Raw genomic sequence first — 23,318 nt, 5'->3', positions numbered from 1 at the left:
CTGGGTGGATTGGCCTTGCTAAATTGCTCGTGTCCAGGGATGTGGATGTTAGGTTGATTAGCCAAGGGAAATGCAGGGTTACAGGATCTTTGTGGACTTGAAGGGCCGAATGGTCTGTGTCCACACTGCAGGGATTCTATCATTAATAGGAAGGTTATGAGGGATATGGGGCAAATGGGAAAGGTCAGATTGTGATATCTGGTCAGTGCAGAAGAGTTGGACCAAAGGTTCTCTTTCCGTGCTGTATGATTCTATTTAAGTCAGCAGTTGAATGAAGACAGCCTGTGCATCTAAGCTACATAGCAGCACTGGCAGAATGCCCCTCTGGTGGTGATGGACAAGCCCTCTTGCATTAAAAAAAGGTGTTTTTGAAAATTTCATTACAACGATTGAATTTGCTTCTAACTATTTAATTGGAATTACTGCAGAACAGGAAGACTGCATATGGGATTTTTCATGCTGAATGCCTACTATATATGGCGTACGACGAGACAGCTAAGAGACTGGCAAACAACAAGTTGTAAATTAAAATTACTGTGTGCACCATTGTGAAGACACTTGTGCAGTTGAGAACAAAGTCGATTTTTAAATAGGTTTACAGCAGACTTTCTTAGTAACAGCAATGTATGATAACAACAGCTCGGATTTAGAGAAATTCCATCACAAATTTAGAAAAACTGCTTAAAAGGAGAAAACATTTTGAAAGTCAGATAATAGTTATGGTCTAAAAAAATTATATGATGATATTTATTGGTCACTACCTCAGGGAACTACACCCATACATGGTTACAGCAGGGCGACAAGGCAACTTGAACACGATTTTCTCAGGTAAGAAATTTATACGTGTTCATTTTTATGAACCACAGCTAATGTATATTCCAAATTGAAGAAGCTAAAAATTCAGATGATACGCCTGATTGAGGGCAATTTCACAAAACAGACATGGATTACAAATACATAAGCAATATATTTGATTACCAACAGTTTTAAAATATCTGCATTTCACTTTGGATAATTTTGTTTTTCTTCATCCCAATCTGCAGATATATGTAAATCTAAAATTGCAACACTTCTAAGTTAAGAATTAAACCACTACAAGAAAAGTTACTGAACAACATCAATTCTAGAATAACCAGAGGAGACTTTTAGAAAGGCAATTAAGATGTATCTCAGTGACCTGACATTTGCTTTTAACAGAAAGAAATCATGCCTAAGCATACCTGCAATGCTCATTGCTAATCTTGTAAACATGGATCTGGCAAATGAAGTAAGAGGTGGTGATCTGCTTTCCACACGGGATGTATGCAGTATTGCAAATAAATGCAACTGCAGTCAGGCAGTGTCCTTCTGCATACCAGCCCCGCCCAGTCCAGGTTGAAACTAGCTATTTATTTTTGTTGAAGTTTTTCTTCAAGTTATGTCAACTGCTCTTGATCACAACTACAGACATAAAAACCAAATTGACACTTAAAGATATTTCCCAATCAGCCTGCTCAGAGATGTTAAATACCTTTGGATCAGGTGGGACTTGAACCAGGCTTCTTGGTTCAGAGATTAGACACTAGTACTACATCACAGCAGTCAACACAGCATTTAAAACATCACATCCCAAGCAGATATGCTTCATCTATTTCAAAAAGGTCTATAAAACATGCTGCCTCAGAATGTAGTGGAAGTAGCTTCATTATATGTTTGCAGAGGCAGATAAATCCTTGCTAGGCAAGGGAACCACAGCCCTTTTTCTCTCCCAAGGGTGTGTTGATGGAAGTGTGGAATTCAAAAAAAGAGTCAGATCACCAGAGATCTTTCTGAATGGGGTGGAGCAGGCTTGAGGGTTGCAATGACCCACTTCTGCTCCCAATTCATACGTATGGAAGGCCAGGTGCAGATCAAACATGTCCCCAATATTTAACAAAAAGCTGTTGGAAATGCAAATACTGGGTTTCTTGCACAATGGCACTGTGCATTATTCCAAAAAAAATCAATAGCCTGTTCAAAATGCAATATGGATTATTCCAATTGGCTGAAAAATCTTGCATATATAACTAACTATTTCTTGAACAGACAGGCTAAAATTTGCACAAAGATTGCCTTTTAAAAAGAATCTGGATTAACATTGTTACTTATAAAGTGTCTACTGTAGCACTTTATCCTATGTTTAGATACGGGTTATTAAATTGTAATCTTGTTTTACTTTCAACGATACAAACGAAGATTATTTGTGCTAAATCCATTTGAACAAATAGGGAAAGAAATTGCATCACTTATCCTCTTGTGTAAGGGGATGGTTGGTAATAATGTGAATTGGTCTGATGAGTACAGGACAAAAAGCTTTGACAAAATGTTGTTTTTTCTGTAAACTTTCACATAATAAATACTTTGTACTTTGAGAAATTGAGTTATTTAATTTGGTCATGCTGGCTTACCTTATTGTATCTTCTATCAGCCGATCTGAGCTGCAAAAGGAAGGAAGAAAATCAATTGAGAGAAAATATCTTGCTACATAAATTTACATTTCTCCATTAGCTTTTCCATCTTAAATCCAAAATGGTGCAGTACAAACTAATGAGAAATAATGTGCACTTATATCATTACCAACATGATGCGTTCACAATTTCAACTTCAGTCCAAAAGAACATAAAACAGAGTATGGCAAGAAATTAATTGCACAGAAACGCTTCATACTATTTTTGCATAATTCTTGTTTCCTGGTTTTAGTGTCTCAGTGAGGATGACCTGGTATCTAATTTCTACACTCGAGACAAAAAAACGAAACCACTTTCTAAAGCTAGATAGATTTTCCCTTTCCAATCCAACCCTCCTGTATTAGGTGCACTGTTGGAGGGACAAAAGTAGATTGTTGTCTAACAGTACTATATTAAGGCTCTTTGCTGAAGGTAATCAAAACACCTGGCTCAGTGGTTAGCACTGCTGCCTCACAGCATCAGGGTCCCAGTTAGATTCCATCCTCGGGCAACTGTCTGCATGGAGTTTGCACATTCTCACAGTGTCTGCGTGGGTTTCCTCCGGGTGCTCTGGTTTCCTCCCACAGTCTAAAAATGAGCAGGTCAGGTAAATTGGCCATGCTAAATTGTCCATAGTGTTAGATGCATTAGTCAGAGGGAAATGGGTCTGGGTGGGTTACTCTTCGGAGAGTCCGTGTGGACTTGTTGGGCCGAAAGGCCTGATTCCACCCTGTAGGGAATCTAGTCTAACAAAAGGGCTTGCAGGCAATTCAGAGATCATCACCCTGAATGGGCAACTATTTCTTATTATTCTAGCAGATGCTTCTTTTTCTTATGTGGAGTAAAATTGATATCTCAGCATTTCTGAAATGTCTTAAGACACACTTCTGAAATTTATAAAGTACTTGTCGAGAACACCTTATTTAAAATTTAATGTTTCTAATTACATTGGAATATTTTCTTAATTGGAAAGCATTTTGTTTAGCTTTTTAAGCTTACAAGAAGGCAGTGCAAATCTGCAAACCATTGTTTGTTAACAGCACCACAATGTACACATAAAATTAAACAGCATAGCTAATAGAGATTCTCAATCATACTGTAACTTGATGTTGCCACTACTGATGTACGAGGTTAATATGTAAAATAAATTATGCATCTTTCGATCAACTCCAGGACTCAAAAATAAAAGAAAATGTTAAAGGTAAAATAGTTGGAGGACATCAGCAATCAATCACAGACTATACATTTGCAATGTTTCCAAGCTTGCAAACTACACAAAACTTGTGAGAATGTGGATTGTGACAATGATGCAAAGTAGCTTCAAGAGGATTTGGACAGACCAGGACTGGGCAAGGACAAGGCAAATGGAATATGATGCATGTACGTGAGAAACTATCCACTTTAGCAGGAGGAACAAAGGTGCAGAATATCCAGGAGAGAGATTGGAAATGCTAACCTCTAGAAGTACCTGGATGCCCTTATTAAGAAGTTACTAAAAGGTGCAGGTGCAGCAAACAAACAGGAAAGCAAATGTTGGATTAGCCTTTATCATAAGAATATCTACACACAGGAGTAATGAAATCTTCTTTCAAACATATGATTCCATGTATATATTTTCCATGGAGCCAACCAACTGTTGGAACAGGGTAGAATCAGGGGACACTGTATATCAGAATAAGAAGCACAGCATTTAAAATGGAGGTAAGGAAGAACTGCTTCATTCTGAAAACTGTTAACCTTTAGAATTATCTGTGTCAGAAGACTATGAAAGCTCAGACTGAGAATATTTAAGACTGACGCTGACCAATGACATTAAGAAGTATGAGATAGTGTGGAAAACGAACACTGAGGTAGACAAATCGGGCACGATACAGGATGGTGGAGCCAACTCAAGGGTTTACACGGCCATTCCTATTAACAATACAGCGATAATGGAAACACACCTTTAAATTAAAAGTAGGAAATTCAGAAAACGTAGAGATGCTTGATCAGTATCTGTAAAAAGACTTCATAAGTAACATTCAGGACATACAGAACAGAAAAGTTTAAAGATAAACAAATGACCATGTGAGAGGAGGAAATCAGGTATGGAAAACAGAAGACAGGAAAAAAGGAAAAGCAATTGCGATCTATAAAATGCAACTAGCTACATAATGAAAAGCACAGTAAAACACAGAAGACTAGAAATGCAAATAGGAAATGCTATAAATAACCGTGGATGGCAGAAAGAGAGAAACATGGGCCAATACATTTGTGCCATAAGCTACATTCTGAAGGAACAGGTGTAACCATCTCCTGTCTCAGGTGATGACAGACTCTACCCCCACCTCATACAAAATCAGCACCACTGCAGGAAACTAATTAGCAGAAGTTAAGGAAGCTCAAAAGTAGACAGCTTTGAATTGCCAAGAAAAGAAAACTTTCCTGAAAGCTTCCATTGAGATTGGTTGGAGCCATGCAGTATGCCAAAAATAGAAAAGCTCAAATAAGGGAACAGGAAAAACATTAAGTAGTTAGCTGTGTGCCACTCAAGAATAGATTGAATAGCTTACAAAAGGGCTGTGCTTGCTCTTCAAAGTCAAGATTAATCTGTGAGAAATGTATACAATATATGCACATGCCAACTAGTCTCATAGGACAATGCTTTATTGCCCCTAAATGGTATGTGAAAAGACAATTACAAGCATTGAATTACATCTGAAGGTTGATGTTTTAAAAGTTCAATGGAAAGGTCACCTGGTGGGGAAAAAGGTTATATAGTGAGGAGAAAATGAATAGGGCTATCCAAAGGGAACGATCACTCTAGAATTGAGAGAGAAGGAGAAACAAATCGAGAGGTAGCAAACTCTTTGTTGAGATTAAGGAGAGTAAATGGTGAAAGCCGATCTACCAAATGCAAATGTTTGCGGCATGAGGGTAGGTTACATTTCACTTTTCTAACTGGCATGACTCCTCCTAGATGCATTATTTCTGTTGACAGTGATCTGATCAAAACAGCCAGTTTTAAAACCACGGTTACAAATATGACAAATTAATTTATAATAATTTGGTTCCAGCACAAAATTCTGAGAAACCAATAATACACCGATGCAAAATTAAGTACAGTCAGTGTTCTTTGTAATTCAAAATACTGGGTGGAACTGAGAAAGCTTTTTTGGATGTATGTGGATTCAGGGGAGAGCTAGTAGAATAAGTGTAGTGTGACATTTACTCCTAGCCAATTTGGAGAGAATTGGGTAATTCCCTTGACAATCATGCTGAAGCATTGTACTGCCAGAAGTGACTGGATTGTGTATGGTTTTATAGGCAGAGATTATAGAGTCATAGAGATGTACAGAATGGAAACAGACCCTTCGGTCCAACCCGTCCATGCCAACCAGATATCCTAACCTAATCTAGTCCCACCTGCCAGCACCCGGCCCATATCCCTCCAAACCCTCCCTATTCATATACCCATCCAAATGCCTCTTAAATGTTGCAATTGTATCAGCCTCCACCACTTCCTCTGGCAGCTCATTCCATACACGTACCACTCTCTGTGTGAAAAAGTTGCCCTGTAGGTGTCTTTTATATCTTTCCCCTCTCACCTTAAACTTATCCCCTCGAGTTCTGAACTCTCCCACTCCAGGGAAACGACTTTGTATATTTATCCTATCCATGCCCCTCATATAAGGGGCAAACCTCTATAAGGTCACCCCTCAGCCTCCGACGCTCCAGGGAAAACAGCCCCAGCCTGTTCAGCTTCTCCCTGTAGCTCAGATCCTCCAACCCTGGCAACATCCTTGTAAATGTTTTCTCAACCCTTTCAAGTTTCACAAGTTCTTTCCGATAGGAAGGAGACCAGAATTGCACACAATATTCCAACAATGACCTAACCAATGTCTTGTATTCAATACTCTGACCAATAAAGGAAAGCATACCAAACGCCTTCTTCACTATCCTATCTACCTGCGACTCCACTTTCAAGGAGCTATGAACCTGCACTCCAAGGTCTTTTTGTTCAGCAACACTCCCTAGGACCTTACCATTAAGTGTATAAGTCCTGCTAAGATTTGCTTTTCCAAAATACAGCACCTCGAATTTATCTGAATTAAACTCCATCTGCAACTTCTCAGCCCATTGGCCCATTTGGTCAAGATCCTGTTGTAATCTGAGGTAACCCTCTTTGCTGTCCACTACACCTCCAATTTTGGTGTCATCTGCAAACTTACTAACTGTACCTCTTATGCTCGCACCCAAATCACTTATGTAAATGACAAAAAGTAGAGGACCCAGCACTGATCCTTGTGGCACTCCACTGGTCACAGGCCTCCTGTCTGAAAAACAACCTTCCACCACCACCCTCTGTCTTTTACCTTTGAGTCAGTTCTGTATCCAAATGGCTAGTACTCCCTGTATTTCATGAGATCTAACCTTGCTAATCAGTCTCCATGCTGAATGCCTTACTGAAGTCCATATAGATCACATTTACCACTCTGCCCTCATCAATCCTGTTACTTCCTAAAAAAACTCAATCAAGTTTGTGAGACATAAGCCATAAATTCTTTTTCCTTCAAATTTAAAAAAAGTCATTTTGTGTTTCAGTCCTTTGATGGATAAATAGACTTGACCTGCTGTAAATCAGACAAATGTGGAAGTTCTGTCCCACCTTCAACTCATAGTACAATGAGTTGAAGAGACATAAACCCCCTCCTATCGTCCCCAAACATCCTTCTATATCCCCAGCCTACATTAGTGAATGAATATGGAAACAAATGCAATTGTGACTTGTCCAGATGTTTTAGAAGTAACACACTTTTTTTTGATGCAACAAGAAAATAAAAATGGAGAGTAGGGACAGACTCAACTCTGAAATGAAGACTCCTTTGCTATACAAAAAACATCTTTGAAAGAATGTTACTAATAAGAATTATCATTCTAATTTCAAACCATTATATATAGTGATAATCAAAAAATGTTTTATTTCTAAAACATCTGGACAAGTCACAATTGCATTTGTTTCAACATTCATTCACTAATGTAGGCGTGGACTATAGAAGGGTGGGGATGTTTGGGGATGATAGAAGGGTGTTTATGTCTCTATTTATGAAGCACAATTACTTATCACAAAGTTCAATGCAATTTCTCTGGCAGGTTCATGTCGTTCGGATCTTGAGAAGCAGATTCATGAGAAGGAAGAGAAAAATAGAATACCAACATACTTTGGTTTATTAATCTATGGTGTATGGAACGCTGGCACTAGCCTGAAAGCAGATTGTCTGCCTAGCCTTTCACCTGGGATTAAAAGCCAAATGGGAGACTCATTTGTCGCAAAAATAAATTCCTCTTGCATAACTAAATGGAGCACAAACAAATCATTTTGTTGAAAAGGTTTTACAGGAAAACCTACTCACCCTTTAGAGTCTATACCCCTGATTCTTGAAGGAAAATAACTTTATCATGCATAGCTTTAACAATCACTTCAATACAGAATTGAAATGTATTTTGTAATACTTGGTCATCTACAATTAAGAGGAGAATACTACAGAAAATCACAAGAGGACAACATTAAATAATTCCTGAACCAAATGATTGCAAAAAGCAACACTCTTGGAAGTTTAACTGCTTATTGGCTATGGAGGTGGTGAATAATTCAGGCTCAATAAGGATGCTAAGTAACATTTTCCTGGATTCAGTGATCAAGCATGATTTCAACCATTATTGTGCAAAATTCTGTATGAAATCCAACAGTTTGTTTCTCACCAAAAAGCCTATTGGGACAACAGCGTCTAACAATAAAATGTACAATGCAAAAATGCTCAATGCTGAAATTTTCCAATCACATGGCAAAATAATACGAAATCCTGGTGGATGGTAGTTCAATATTGAATGGTAAAGAATGGACTGCAATCTTAGGCAAAAGGGTTTTTTTTTTCCTCTGGCACTGCAACATGACACTGTTCCTGTCACTGTGGAAATATTTCTCATATCTGTACTTGAGGACATTATTACATACCTGCTCTGACTAATAATGCTTGTCAACATTTGGTGACAACTGAAGTCTGAACATGTCCACAGCCTGTTTTTCTCATGCTTCTGAGATGCTAGACAATCTCACCCAGAAAAGACATGAAGGGAAATTGCAGATTGGCATCAAAATCTCTGGATGAGGGAGGAGGAAACATGCAAGTCAGCCATGATGCCTACACCCAATTGCTCTCTAGTGAATTCTGCTTCTAAATATTAACATGTGGGCATCAGGTCAAAAGATGGCCTTTGCTGTATCCCTCTAAATGTTTGAATATCTTGCCGTTGTTGAACGTTAAGTTCAGGTGAAAAGAATAGCTATTTGGATGAAGCTGCAAAAGCTACTAGCACTTGCATAATCATCTCCCAAGGATTAGGCACTGTCTTCATAACATGAGAAGAAATTATGGATTAAGTTAAAGGTAGAAAAACATGGCTAAAGAGCACAAGACGACAGGAAGAAAAATAAAAAAGAAGCATTAAGTTTTCACCGACCTGTGAACACTGATACTAGCAGCCATTATTTAACCAACATTAACAGAAAAGATTTTCCAAATAGTCATTCCATTCAATTTCCTATTAACCATGTTTTCCTAATCTCTCACCAAAAAGATTGCCAACAACAGTTAGCGTCACCTCAATAACTGAAATGAGTCTATAACTCATCCACAGCACAATTTTAGATAAATAAAATTAACCGTCTGGTTAATTCATCAGCATTAGACTAAAAACAACATTGTAAATTACCACTACTTACAGCTATTGTTATCTTCATTTACTGGAAAAGGGAAATAATAGGTTTGGTTTGAATATGGTCATTTGCATAATTTAAACTGAACTGTAAACTATTAGAAGTATTGGACGCCAGCTTTATTTACAATGAACAATTCTGAAGAAGCTCATCCATATATTTTAAATCATTTTGATTTCTCAATTTGCTCAATGATCTCAGATGTCTGGATTATTCAGGAAACTTTTGCCAACCTTTTTATTCATCTCCTATGGATGAGGTCATGCTGGAATGTGGTCCTATGAATGCCGAATAGTCAGAGTCATAGAGATATATGACATAGAAACAGACCCTTCCAGCCCAACTTGGCCATGCTGATCAGATATCCTAAATCAATCCAGTCCCATTTGCCAGCATTTGCTCCATATCCTTCTAAACCTATCCTATTCATGTACCCATCCAGATGCCTTTCAAATGTTGTAATTGTACCAACCTCCACCACTTTCTCTGGCAGCTCATTCCATACACACACTATCCTCTACATGAAAAAGTTGCCCCTTAGGTTCCTTTAAAATCTTTCCCCTTCACCTTAAACCTACGCTCTCTGGTTTTGGAACCCCCTCACCCCAGGTAAAAGATCTGGTCTATTTAGCCTTTCCATGCCAGTCATAATTTTATAAACCTCTATAAGGTCACCCTTCAACCTCCTAATGCTCCATGGAAAATAGTCCCAGTCTGTTCAGCCTCTCCCTTTAGCTCAAATCATTAAATCCTGGCAACATCCTTGGAAATCTTTTCTGAATCCTTCCAAGTTTCACAACATCCTTCCTTGAGCAGGGAGATGAGAATTGCATGCAGTATTCCGATGATGGCCTAACGAATGTCCTGTACAGCCACAACATGACCTCCCAACTCCTGTACTCAATGCACTGACCAACAAAGGCAAGCATACCAAACTATCTTATCTACCTGCGAGTCCACTTTCATGGAACTATGAATCTACACTCCAGTGTACAAGATCATATTCATTTGGCCATTCTTGGAGCAACAGCATATATAACATGCTTCAACAGGCTATTCAACACTGGAGTCATCATGGCTGAGCTCAAACTTGCCCTTTATTTGAACTTTTGCACACACTTTTTATGGTAGTCAGTAGATAGCGCTCAGGAAAGAGAATGCTATCCTGTCCTTTCTCCAGCCAAATCCCAAAGTTATGATGGCACTTCACAGTAGTCTCCTTATAAATTCTTGCACAAATTCTGTGTACGCTTTCCTTTTTCTCTCATTGTAAGTGCTTTAGTTGAAATACATTTTGACCACATACGTATGTAGAACTGAAATATCTATATGATCCAATTTGGTCTTTTTCAAATATTGACATGGAATGGCAGAGTCATTCATGTCAACTATAGTTAATAATCACACGACACCAGGTTAGAGTCCAACAGGTTTATTTGGAAACACTAGCTTTTGGAGCGCTACTCCTTCATCTTTTAACTTCGTCCACCCCTGTCCAACACCAACACCTCCACGTCATGTTAACTATTTACAGACACAAAAGGACATTTCCTTTTTCCACTGGGGATTCCTGCTGAAGGGCACTGCAGTCCCAGACAATATTAGGTCAAATCAGTTAGTGGACTTCAAAGTCATCTGTATTTTTTGTGGTCTTGAACTATCAGTGCTCCATGTTTACATTGATTGTACAAAGTTGCAGCTCTCTCTTTATTGCTTGAGGGGCTGCTCCTCTGTTTTCAGTTGCACTTCACCCTCCCATTTCTGACCTTTGGTCAGCCAGTTCTCGCTTTCACCATTTTTTCTCGGCAGCATCCTATGCAATGTTTGCTCTTTAGTAAATTAACTGCCACTGCTACACTCGAAGAATCCTGTTTCATTGCTTTTTTTATGCAAGAAAAAAAAAGTTACTCTAAAGGCAGCAGAATGAACGCTATTCATCCTAATTTATGGAAAAGCCTAGGAGTTTCAGAAGACTGTTTTTTTAATAAACTACACTAGTTTTAAGCTCAGGAGAAAATGAGAACTGCAGATGCTGGAGATCAGAGCTTAAAAATGTGTTGCTGGAAAAGCGCAGCAGGTCAGGCAGCAGCAAAGGAGAAGGAGAATCGACTTTTTGGGCATAAACCCTTCTTCAGGAATGAGGAGGATGTGCCACGCAGGCTAAGATAAAAGGTAGGGAGGAAGGACGTTGGGAATATGATAGGTGGAAGGAGGTTAAGGTGAGGGTGATAGGCCGGAGAGGGGGTGGGGACGGAGAGGTGGAGAAAAAGATTGCAGTTGAAGAAGGCGGTGCGGAGTCTGAAGGTTGGGAATGAGAAAAGGTGGGGGGAGGGGAAATGAGAAAGCTGGAGAAATCTGCATTCATCCCTTGTGGTTGGAGGGTTCCTAGGCGGAAGATGAGGTGCTCGTGTTGCCATGGTCTGGTGATGGAGGAGGCCAAAGACCTGCAAGTAGGCAGCCCGTCTCCCCAACGTATAGGCCACATCAGGTGCAGCAGATTCAGTAAATGACGTGTGTGGAGGTGCAGGTGAATTTTTGACAGATATGAAAGGATCCCTTGGGGCCTTGGAGGGAAGTGGGGGGGGAGGTGTGGGCACAAGTTTTGCATTTCTTGCGGTTGCAGGGAAGGTGCCGGGAGTGGAGGTTGGGTTGGTGGGGGGTGTGGATCTGACAAGGGAGTCGCGGAGGGAGTGGTCTTTCCGGAACGCTGATAGGGGTGGGGAGGGAAATATATCCCTGGTGGTGGGGTCTGTTTGGAGGTGGTGGAAATGACAAAGGATGATACGATGTATCTGGAGGTTGGTGGGGTGGTAGGTGAGGACCAGTGGGGTTCTGTGGCGATTGGATGGACAGGGTTCAAGGGTGGAAGAGTGGGAAGTGGAGGAGATGCGTTGGAGAGCATCGTCAACCATGCCTGAGGGGAAATTGTGATCTTTGAAGAAGGAGGCCATCTGGGTTGTTTGGTATTGGAATTGGTCCTCTTGGGAGCAGATGTGGCGGAGACGAAGGAATTGGGAATATGGGATGGCATTTTTACAGGGGGCAGGGTGTAATCTAGGTAGCTGTGGGAGTCGGTCGATTTATAGTAGATGTCTGTGTTGAGTCGGTCATCTGAGATAGAAATGGAGAGGTCTAGGAAGGGGAGGGAGGAGTTTGAGATGGTTCAGGTAAATTTGAGGTTGGGGTGGAAGGTGTTAGTAAAGCGAATGAACTGTTCAACCTCCTCGTGGGAGCATGAGGTAGTGCCGATACAGTCATCGATGTAGCGGAGGAAAAGGTGGGGGTTGGTGCCAGTGTAGTTGCGGAAGATGGACCGTTCCACATATCGAACGAAGAGACAGGCATAATTGGGGCCCATGTGGGTGGCCATTGCTACTCCTTTGGTTTGGAGGAAGTGGGAGGATTGGAAAGAGAAGTTGTTCAGAGTGAGGACCAGTTCAGTCAGTTGAAGGAGGGTGTCAGTGGAAGGGTACTGATTGGTTTGGCGGGAAAGGAAGAAGCGGAGGGCTTTGAGGCCTTTGTGATGGGGGATGGAGGTGTACAGGGACTGGATGTCCATAGTGAAGACAAGGCGTTGGGGGCCAGGGAAGCGAAAACCATGGAGGAGGTGGAGGGCGTGGGTGGTGTCCCGAACGTAGGTGGGGAGTTCTTGGACTAAGGGGGACAAGACTGTGTCAAGGTATGCAGAAATGAGTTTGGTGGGGCAGGAGCAGGCTGAGACAATAGGTCGGCCGGGGCAGTCAGGTTTGTGGATTTTGGGCAGGAGGTAGAAACGGGCAGTGCGGGGTTGTGGGACTATGAGGTTGGAGGCGGTGGATGGGAGATCCCCTGAGGTGATGAGATTATGGATGGTCTGGGAGATGATGGTTTGATGGTGGGAGGTGGGGTCATGATCAAAGGGGAAGTAGGAGGAAGTGTCTGCGAGCTGGCGTTTAGCCTCAGCAACCATAAGTGATGAATGCAGATTTCTCCAGCTTTCTCATTTCCCCTCCCCCCACCTTTTCTCAGTCCCAACCCTCAGACTCAGCACCGCCTTCTTCACCTGTAATCTTTTCGACCTCTCCACCCCCACCCCCTCTCCGGCCTATCACCTTCACTTTAACCTCCTTCCACCTATCGTATTCCCATAGCCCCTCCCCCAACTCCCTCCTCCTTACCTTTTATCTTAGCCTGCTTGGCACACCCTCCTCATTCCGGAAGAAGGGCTTATGCCCGAAACGTCGATTCTCCTGTTAGTTTTAAGCTCAGCCCATCAAAGCAGGTTATATTAATGTGACAAAAACAAAGTACTATGGAAGCTGGAAATTAGATTCGTTTTGAGACCAATATCACTCTTCTTCAGAGCTCAAGGTTTCTGGCAAATGTTTCAGATTAGGCTATGATACAGGACAAAGGAAATCTAATTGGATAGTTCTGTACTGTAAACCATCTCAGAGGTCTGCTTCCAGTCACTTTCATTTAACCTATATAGCAATTTATTAATAACAATGGCTAAGCAAACTCAGTTAGCTACTGCAGGGCAGAGAATAAAACCATGAGTAGATTACTGATACATTTATAACATTTGGAATGTCAGAACTGGTATTCGGTCAGAAGTGTGGCCCAGCCCTTAAAAATCAGGGATAAAATTATCAAAAGCAGAAGCTAAATGATTTTGAGCATATGTACCATCTGGGGTGCTAATTTGTATTTCACACTGCAATACAGTCACGGTTTGTGTAAAGATTTGTAGCTCGGGTGCCGGCGGCAGTTGTTGTGGGTATGTTCACTGAGCTCTGAAGTTAGCTAGTAGGCGTTCTGTCCCCTTTCTAGGAGATGTGCTCAGTGCAGTGGAGCCTCTTGTGAAGTGCTGCTAATCAATTGAACCTAGACTATATTAGGTTAGATCCCCTACAGTATGGAAACAGACCCTTTGGCCCAACAAATTCACACTAAGAGTAACCACCCAGACCCTTTCCCCTACTCTATTTTTTTGTTTACCCCTAACCTACACATCCCTGAACACTATGAGCAATTTAGTATGGTTAATTCACCTATACTGCACATCCTTGAATTATGGGAGGAAACTGGAGCACCCAAAGGAAACCCACGCAAACACGGGGAGAATATGCAAACTCCACACAGACAGTCACCAGAGGCTGGAATCGAATGCAGGTCTCTGTCGCTGTGAGACAGTAGTGCTAACCACTGAGCCACTGTGCCTCCCATGACTAATGCACTCTAACACAATGGGCAATTTAGCACCGCCAGTTCACCTGACCCTACTTATGAAATCTGTGTGCCCTCTCACAAATGTGTTACATTGATCTTAAGACTTACTTTTGGTGTAGGTGAGCTTTCTTGAGTGCTGATGCAACAAAAGTACCAAATAAAACTACAGGTTAGGAGTTTGTCAGGAAAGACGGCACTGGCTGCAATACAGCAGTGATCATTAGTTATGAAATTATTGTTGTGAAGATATAGTTAGGTAATAAAATGCTGGGTTTAATGATCACCAGAAGTCCAAATGAACAGCAGGTTATTCATGTTTGTTTAACAGAGTTAGTGTAGAAGATAAGAGTGCTACAAAACAGTAAAAGAGTGCTTACTTAGGTCAAAGATGTGATGTCTACAATGCTTGCAAAGACATGATGCAAAAAGGGATGTTTTTATTTTGTGAATTGGAGCCAAGTTAGTTTCAATTTAGCTGGGTGCCTGCTGTTCGGTGTTTTTTCAGTTGCAATTTGGTCCTGAAGTGATCTGTTGACAGTTGTTAATCAAAATAAATGACAGATAGCCAGAGCAGAGTAAACACTAAATTTCATCAGAGACCATATGTGAGGTGGGTGAGGCAATCTTAGTTTGAATTTTGTGGGGTACAGAGGATGTTCACCAGCATGTTACTTGGCATGGAGAAATTAAGTTATAAGGAGAGACTATATCAGCTTGACTGTTTTCTAAAGACTCAGGGGGACATGATTGACATGCATAACATTATGAGGGGTATGAAAAGGGTGAATAGAAAGTAGCTGCTCTCCTTGATTGAGAGGGCATAGTTTTAGGATGAGGGGCAGGAGATGCAGAGGGGATTTGGGGGAAAAAAAAGTCTTTTTTAACTCAGTAGGCAGTGGGACTCTACTTGGGAAGGTACTGGAGGCTAGAAGGGCTTTCCTGAAGAAGGGCTTATGCCCGAAACGTCGAATTTCCTGTTCCTTGGATGCTGCCTGACCTGCTGCGCTTTTCCAGCAACACATTTTCAGCACTGGAGGCTAGAAACCTTACAACCTTTAAAATAATAGCTGGAGGAGTTCTTCAAATATCATAACATGCGAGGATACGGGACAAGTGCAGAAAATTCGGGTTAGTGCACTTTCAGTGGTAGTTACGTCAGTGTGACTCAATGGGCCGAAGGGCCTTTTCGGGCTATAGTAACCCAATGGTCCTCTGGGACTGTGATCACTTTACCTTATTGGTTAAAACAAGGCATTTGGATTTCTTTTAAATATCAACAATGCCCAACTAGATCATAATGGTTTGACTTGTTACATTTTGATATACAAAGGACCAATTATTAAAACACATCTTTCAATGCAGTAAAGAACTAAATTTTTTGATGTTTGCATTTTTTTTTTCTGTTGTCCTTTTGTGCGGAGCCTACCTTTAAAAAAAACCATGTTATTTTCCCCCAAATATGGACTCAAAGAAAATCTTACTGAATTTGGGCAATACTGAAAAATGGATCATTTAAAGAAACCACAGAACTGCTGATTGTTTACCATTTAGGAAGATTAACTCGAGTTAGAATAATATGCTGGAGAACAATTCTCAATGTAACCTGCAGTCAATTTCACAACTTTAAAAAGAAAATCTCAGCCAAAATTATAATCTGCCCTTTCTTTCGCTGACAGCTGATTCAATAATATGTTCCTTCACCTCACAACTATTTTGCCAATGGAAATACTGATATTCAACATGCATTTTGTTAAAGGCCGATGATTGCATTGACCTATCCAACTGAAAACCTAACCGAAAATTAACACCACGCAGTCAAAAGAAAGGACAATGTATTATATTGTTTAATAAAGTGATAGGGAAATTTAAATTAAATATATATTTTTAGAAGGCAATTAAAATTCACCCAGAAATGTACAGCATGGAATCAGACCCTTCAGTCCAACTTGTCCATGCCAACCAGATATCCTAAATTAATCTCGTCCCATTTGCAGCCCTTGACCTGTATCCTTCTAAACCTTTACTTTTCATATACCCATCCAGATGCCTTTTAAATGCTGTAATCGCACCACTCTCAACCACTTCCTCTGATAGCGCATGCCATACACGCACCACCCTCGCCGTGAAAAAGTTGGCCCTTAGTTCCCTTCTAAATCTATCCCCTCTCTTCCTAAACCTCTGGTTCTGATCTCCTCCACCCCAGGAAAAAGACCTTGTCTATTTACCCTATTCATACCCCTCATGACTTTATAAACCTCTATAAATTCACCCCTCAGCCTTCGATGCTCCAGGGATAACAGCCCTAGCCTTTTCAACCTCTCCCTATAGTACAAATCCTCCAGCCCTGACAACATCCTTGTAATTTTTTTCTGAATTCTTTCAATGTCATCCTCTGACTTTACAGGTTCGACCCTTTATACATAATTTCTGTTGCAAGTTTGCTCTCCATCTCCCTACCTTAGTTTCTCAAAAACTAACCTTCAGATCTTACATTCAGCCACCAACATGAATTCTTCTTCCTCCAATTAGAGTCATAGAGATGTGCAGCACAGAAACAGTCCCTTTGGTCCAATTTGTCCATGCCGACCAGATATCCCAACACAACCTAGTCCCATCTGTCAGCATCTGGCCCATATCCCTCCAAACCTTTCCTATACATATAATTATCCAGGTGCCTTTTAAATGTTGCAATTGTACCAGCCTCCACCACTTCCTCTGGCAGCTCATTCCATACACGTACCACCCTCTGAGAGAAAATGTTACCTCTTAGGTCTCTTTTATATCTTTCCCCTCTCACCCGAAACCTATGCCCTCGAGTTCTGGACTCCCCCACCCGAGGGAAAAGACTTTGTCTATTTACCCTATGCATGCCCCACATGATTTTATAAACCTCAATAAGGTCATCCCTCAGCCTCCGACGCTCCAGATAGATATGATAGTGAAGGCGGCGTTCGGTATGCTTTCCTTTGTTGGTCAGAGTATTGTGCACTGGAGTTGGGAGGTCATGTTGCGGCTGTACAGGACGTTGTTGGAATATTGCATGCAATTCTGGTCTCCTTCCTATCGGAAAGATGTTGTGAAACATGAAAGGGTTCAGAAAAATATTACAAGGATGTTGCCTGGATTGGAGGATTTGAGCTATAGGGAGAGGTTGAATAGGCTGTTTTTGAATTGGTTGCTAACAAATCAATCCATTTGGGATGTTTATTAAAAAGAGCTATATTGAAAAAAACAGAAGCTATCGTTCCCTAACATATAAGCCGAGGTTGGAACACAGACTAAGACTCTGATTTGATTTGATATATTATTGTTACAAATACTGAGATACGGAAAAGCATTACTTACATGCTAAATCAGACAAACCATACCTTGCACAACTATATCAGGGTTATAAAACTGAATGTAGAATATAGCATTACAGCTACAGGAAAGGTGCAGACAAAGATCAACTCTAATATGCGAGAGATCCATTCATAAGTCTGATAACAGCTTGGGACATGTTTTAAACTTTTGTATCTTCTGCCTGAGGGAAGAGAGTGATCGAGTATAACCAGGGTGGGATGGGTCTTAGATTATATTGGCTGCTTTCTTGAAGCAGTGGGAAGTGTAAACTGAGTCAATGGAAGGAAGGCTAGTTTTCGTGATGGACTTGGCTGCATTCACAATTCTTTAATTTCTTGCATTTTTGAGCAGAGCGGTTGCTTTCACCAAGCTGTGATGCACCAGGATAGGTTGCTTTCTATAGTGCAGCTATAAAAATCAATCATGATTTGGAGATCCCTGTGTTGGACTGGGGCGTACAAAGTTAAAACTCACACTAACCTAGTGTTGTGTAATTTTTAACATAAAAGTCGGTAAGTCTCAGTGAACATGCTGAATTTTCTTAGCCATCTGAGAAAATAGAGGTACGATGTGTTTTCTTGATTGTAGCGTCAACCAGGATGAACCTGGATAGATCTTTGGTGATATTTGCTCTTAGGAACTTGAAGCACTCAACCACCTCCACCTCAGCACCACTGGTACAGACAGGGGCATGTCTTCCACTCTGCTTCCTGAAGTTGATGACCAGCTCCGTCATTTTGCTGACATTGAGGGAGAGGTTTTAGTCTTTACACTATGCTAAGCTGTTTCTCTCTTCCCTGTATTCTGTCTCATTGCTGTTTGAGATCAGAACCACTATGATGTTGGCATCAACTAATTAGCAAATGGAGCTGAGCTGAATTTGGCCATGCAGTCACAAATGCATAATGATTATCATAAGGGACAGAGTGAGCAGCCTTGAGGGGGACCAGTATTGAGGATTATCGTGGAGAAGGTGTTGTCACCTATGCTTATTGATGGTGGCCTGCAGGTTAGGAAGTCAAGGATCCAGTTGCAGACAGGGACGAGAGTTCTTTGTCTTGGTGTTTGGAGAGGAGTTTTGTTGGAACTGAAGGTGGAGCTCAAAGTCAATAAATATGAAATCTGGAATTTAGATGGGGGTATGTTTGGAGAGATGGGGGGAGATCGGGAATTAGTAGTACAATAGGCATACCACCACAGGAAAGTCTGTTAAAATTTAAAATATTGAATAAATCTTAGAAAAGGATGCTTTTTATATTTCAAAAATATTTGCTGGTTAGCAGGGATACATTGGCAATAGAGAAAGCTTTCCAATTTGCAACCACGATGACCAATTATATTCACAGATAATAGATCTAGATGAGAATTCTACTGAAGGTCACTATTTTCTATGCAACAATCTAGTCCCATCTGCCAGCAGTTGGCCCATATCGCTCTAAACCCTTCCTATTCATATACCCATCCAGGTGGCATTTAAATGCTGTAATTGCACCAGCCTCTACTGCTTCCTCCGGCAGCTCATTCCATACACGCACCATCTTCTGCATGAAAATGTTGGCCCTCAGGCCCCTTTTAAATCTTTCACCTGAAACCTATGCCCTCTAGTTTTGGACTCCCTCCACCTGGGGAAAAGACTTTGCCTATTTGCCCTATCCATGCCCCTCATGGATATAAACCTCTAAATGGTCTCTCAGCCTCTGACACTCCAGGGAAAGTATTCCCAGCCTATCAGCATCTCCCTAAGGTTCGAACATTCCAATCCTGGCAACATCCTTATAAATACATTCTGAACCCTTAAATTTCACAATATCCTTTCTATAGCAGAGAGACCAGAATTGCACACAATATTCCAAAAGTGGCCTAACCAATGTCCTATACAGCCACAACATGAACTCCCAATTCCTATACTCATGACAAAAAATAGAAATTGCTGGAAAAGCTCAGCAGGTCTGGCAGCATCTGTGGAGAGAAATCAGAGTTAACTTTTTGGTTTGAAGAACCCTTGGGGTCCCTAGACCCAAAGTGTTAACTCCATCGGAGACAAAAATAGAAATTGTTGGAAAAGCTCAGCAGGTCTGGCAACATCCATGGAGTTAACACTTTGGGTCTAGGGACCCCAAGGGTTCTTCAAACCAAAAGGTTAACTCTGATTTCTCTCCACAGATGCTGCCAGACCTGCTGAGCTTTTCCAACAATTTCTATTTTTGTCTCCGATTCACAGTCTCCGCAGTTTTCTTTGGTTCCTATACTCAATGGACTGACCAATAAAGGAAGGCATACCAAATGCCTTCTTCACTACCCTGTCTACCTGGGGATCCACTTTCAAGGAACTATGAACCTGTAGTCCAAGGTCTCTTTGTTCAGCACAATTCCCCAAGACCTTACGTATAAGTGTATAAGCGTTGCCCTGATTTGACTTTCCAGAACTTTCCAAAATGCACCACCTCAAATTTATCTAAATTAAACTCCACTTGCCACTCTTTGGCCCATTTGATCAAGATCCCGTTGTACTTGGAGGTAATCTTCTTTGCTGTCCACCACACTTCCAATTTTGGTGTCATCTGCAAACTTACAAACTATACCTTTGCTCACATTCAAATCACTTATATAAATGACAAAAAGCAGTGAGTCCCACACCGATCCTTGTGGCACACCATGCAAGTAGTAAGTCAAAGTCTTCTTTTTCAATCCATCATGGGGGTCACTAGTGAAGCCAGTATTTGTTGCCTATTCTGAATTGCAATTAAACTAAGTGACTTGTTAGGCTAGAGCCAAACATATTGCTACAGTTCTGGAGTCACATGCTGGGCAGACCAAGTGAGGATACCACCAAATGGCACAGTTTCTTCTCTATCAGCCATTAATAAGCCAGCAATCGATTATAGTTTAGTACAATTTTCAATTCCAGACTTCGTAATTTAAATTCCACCAGCTTTCATGGCTTGAACATGTGCTCAAAGAACTTCACCCTGGGCTCTGGATTACTGGTCCAACAACATTACAACCATGTCATCCTGAACATCAGGATTAACACAAACAAGAACATTATGAAGAAGTAAAACGTGTTTCCAAAGACATGCTTCCAAACTTGTGTACTTACAGTTTTAATGCTGCTACAAAACAAACATTCTACATGTCCTGTTGTATTTTCTTTGTTGCAAACTTTTGTTGTGTTTGCAACGACGGAGGAAAACCTCAGAGAAACATTAAGAGCTGTGATAGTGGGAGTGAGTTAACAGGTGCAGCGGAAAATACAAACCAACAATTAGATTAGATTAGATTAGATTACTTACAGTGTGGAAACAGACCCTTCGGCCCAACAAGTCCACACCGACCCACAGCAACCCACCCAGACCCATTCCCTGACATCAAACACTACGGGCAATTTAGCGTGGCCAATTCACCTAACCTGCACATTTTTAGACTGTGGGAGGAAACTGGAGCAAACCCACGCAGACACTGGGAGACTGTGCAACCTCCACACAGACAGTTGCCTGAGGCAGGAATTGAACCCGGGTCGCTGGCGCTGTGAGACAGCAGTGCTAACCACTGTGCCGCTCTTTTTAACCTAAGGCTATTAAACATTGCAGCTGGGCAGAACAGGTTTCTACAAACTCGACGGAAAAGGAAAAGTGGAAGGAAAAAGATTCATTTGAATAATGAAAGCTCAAGTCAGCGTCAGCCAGGAACAGAAGTGTAATATTTTACAGTATCAGAGGCCGTTCTTCATATCTTGTTTGTACTAACTCAAGAAAGTGCTACCCATCTGGTCCCATTCTCCAGTTCCATCTCTGTGGCCCTTTACATTGATCACTTTCAAATATATATATCACACATATCCATCTCTCTCTTTAAACTTCATGTGGAATCTGCTTCCACCACTCTCCCAGGCAGCACAGCACATTCCAAATCTTAACAAGCTTTGAGTTTCTCCTCCACTCACTTTTAGCTCGCTTACTGACAATCCGGAAATCGTGTTCCCTAGCTTCTAACATACCAACTATTGGAAACAGGACATCTTTCTTTACCCTGTCAAAATTGGTCATAATATTGAACACTCCAACAAGGTCACTTTACAGTCTTCTCTGCTCCAAGGAGAATAGGCCCAATCTCCAAAACCTTTCCTTGTATCTAAAATCCCTAATTACTTGTATCATTCCAGTAAATTTCTGTTGCACACTTGCTAGGGCTTTAACATCCTTAAATAAGATGCCCAAAAAAAGAACACAATTCTCCCTACATGGTTGGACTAGGGATTTGTAGAGGTTGGCATCATTTCATTGCTTTTATACTCTGTCCCTCCATTCATAAACCAAAGGGTCCAATAAACCTTAACAGTTTCAACTTGCGCGGTCACCTTCAGAGAATCATGTATGCAAAAGCAGAGATCCATCTGCTCTTATACTTATCTCAAAGCTGTACTATTGAGCCTTTATTGTCTGTTTCTTCTATCAAAATGCATTATCTCATCTCTCTGCAATGGAATTCATTGCCAGATGTCTTCATTTGGTCCTTGTCGATGTCCGTCCAAAGTCAGTCAGCATCATCCTCACAACACACCGTGTTTCCTCGGTCAACATCTTCTGAAAATTTAGAGATTTTGCGCTCAACAGCAATCTCCAAATCATTAACTGAAGCTCAAAAAGCAAGGGCCCCAGACCAATCCTTGGGGAACACTCCTTTCAATTTGTCTACTGTCTGAGAAGTGCTCATCTATATCTACCTTTTATTTCCTATCTTTAGCCAACTTTATATTCATGCTTCCAATGTGCTATCCAACCTGCCATGTGACACCATGGTAAATGCATTCTGAAGGTCACAATATGACCCTCACCCACTGCCTGTGTCACCTTGTCAAAGAACACAATTAAATTTGTCAGACATGACCTGCCTTTGATAAAGCCATGTTGACTGTCTAGTATTAACTTAATTTTCCCCAAGTCTAAATTTATCTTATCCTACATTATAGCATCCATCAGTTTGCCACTACTGATATCAAGCTGATCTGTCTGCCATTTCCTGGATTATCCTGGGCCCCGTTTTTAAACAACGGTGTCACATTTGCATCCTCCAGTCCCCTGGGACTAATCCTATGTTTGGAGGCACCTGGAAAATTTCTAACAGCAGCTACGTAATTTGGTTCATTACTTCCCAGCAATCTAAGATGCATTGCATCCAGGCCTGTGTGACGTCTCAACTTGGCATGCTGCCAGCTTTGTTAGGACCTCTTCTTTGTCTATCACTACGCAACTCAGTTGCTCAACACCCATATTTTCAACTGGGCCATGGTGACCATTTTCTAATTTTGTAAGGACAGGACCAAAGCACTCATTTAATACTGCAGTCATGTCCTGTGCGTCAGCGTGCAACTTACCCTGCTGGTTCCTTATGGGCCCCACTCTATCCTTCATTAAATTTCTTATTACTATGTCTGAAGAATATTTCAATATTTGGCTCAGCACAGTCTGCCATTCCTTCCTCCCTCATGCTTCCTCCTAACCTTGGTCTCTCTCCTGCTTTTCAGATACTCTTCCTGATTTCTG

General features: G+C 41.1%; 1 protein-coding gene across 2 annotated transcripts in view; it reads right to left on the bottom strand.

Annotated features, from left to right (window-relative positions):
• Positions 1-23,318, bottom strand: part of gosr1 (golgi SNAP receptor complex member 1) — a 108,516-nt gene that overhangs the window by 18,984 nt on the left and 66,214 nt on the right. For both annotated transcript variants that reach the window (XM_060847895.1, XM_060847896.1), the window contains exon 7: positions 2,427-2,456. In XM_060847895.1, coding sequence (XP_060703878.1) covers positions 2,427-2,456 — 30 coding nt within the window. The remainder of the gene's footprint in view (positions 1-2,426; positions 2,457-23,318) is intronic.

The sequence above is a fragment of the Hemiscyllium ocellatum genome, chromosome 31, assembly GCF_020745735.1.
Source record: "Hemiscyllium ocellatum isolate sHemOce1 chromosome 31, sHemOce1.pat.X.cur, whole genome shotgun sequence".
NCBI lineage: Eukaryota > Metazoa > Chordata > Chondrichthyes > Orectolobiformes > Hemiscylliidae > Hemiscyllium > Hemiscyllium ocellatum.
This window is presented reverse-complemented; position numbering and strand designations above follow the sequence as displayed.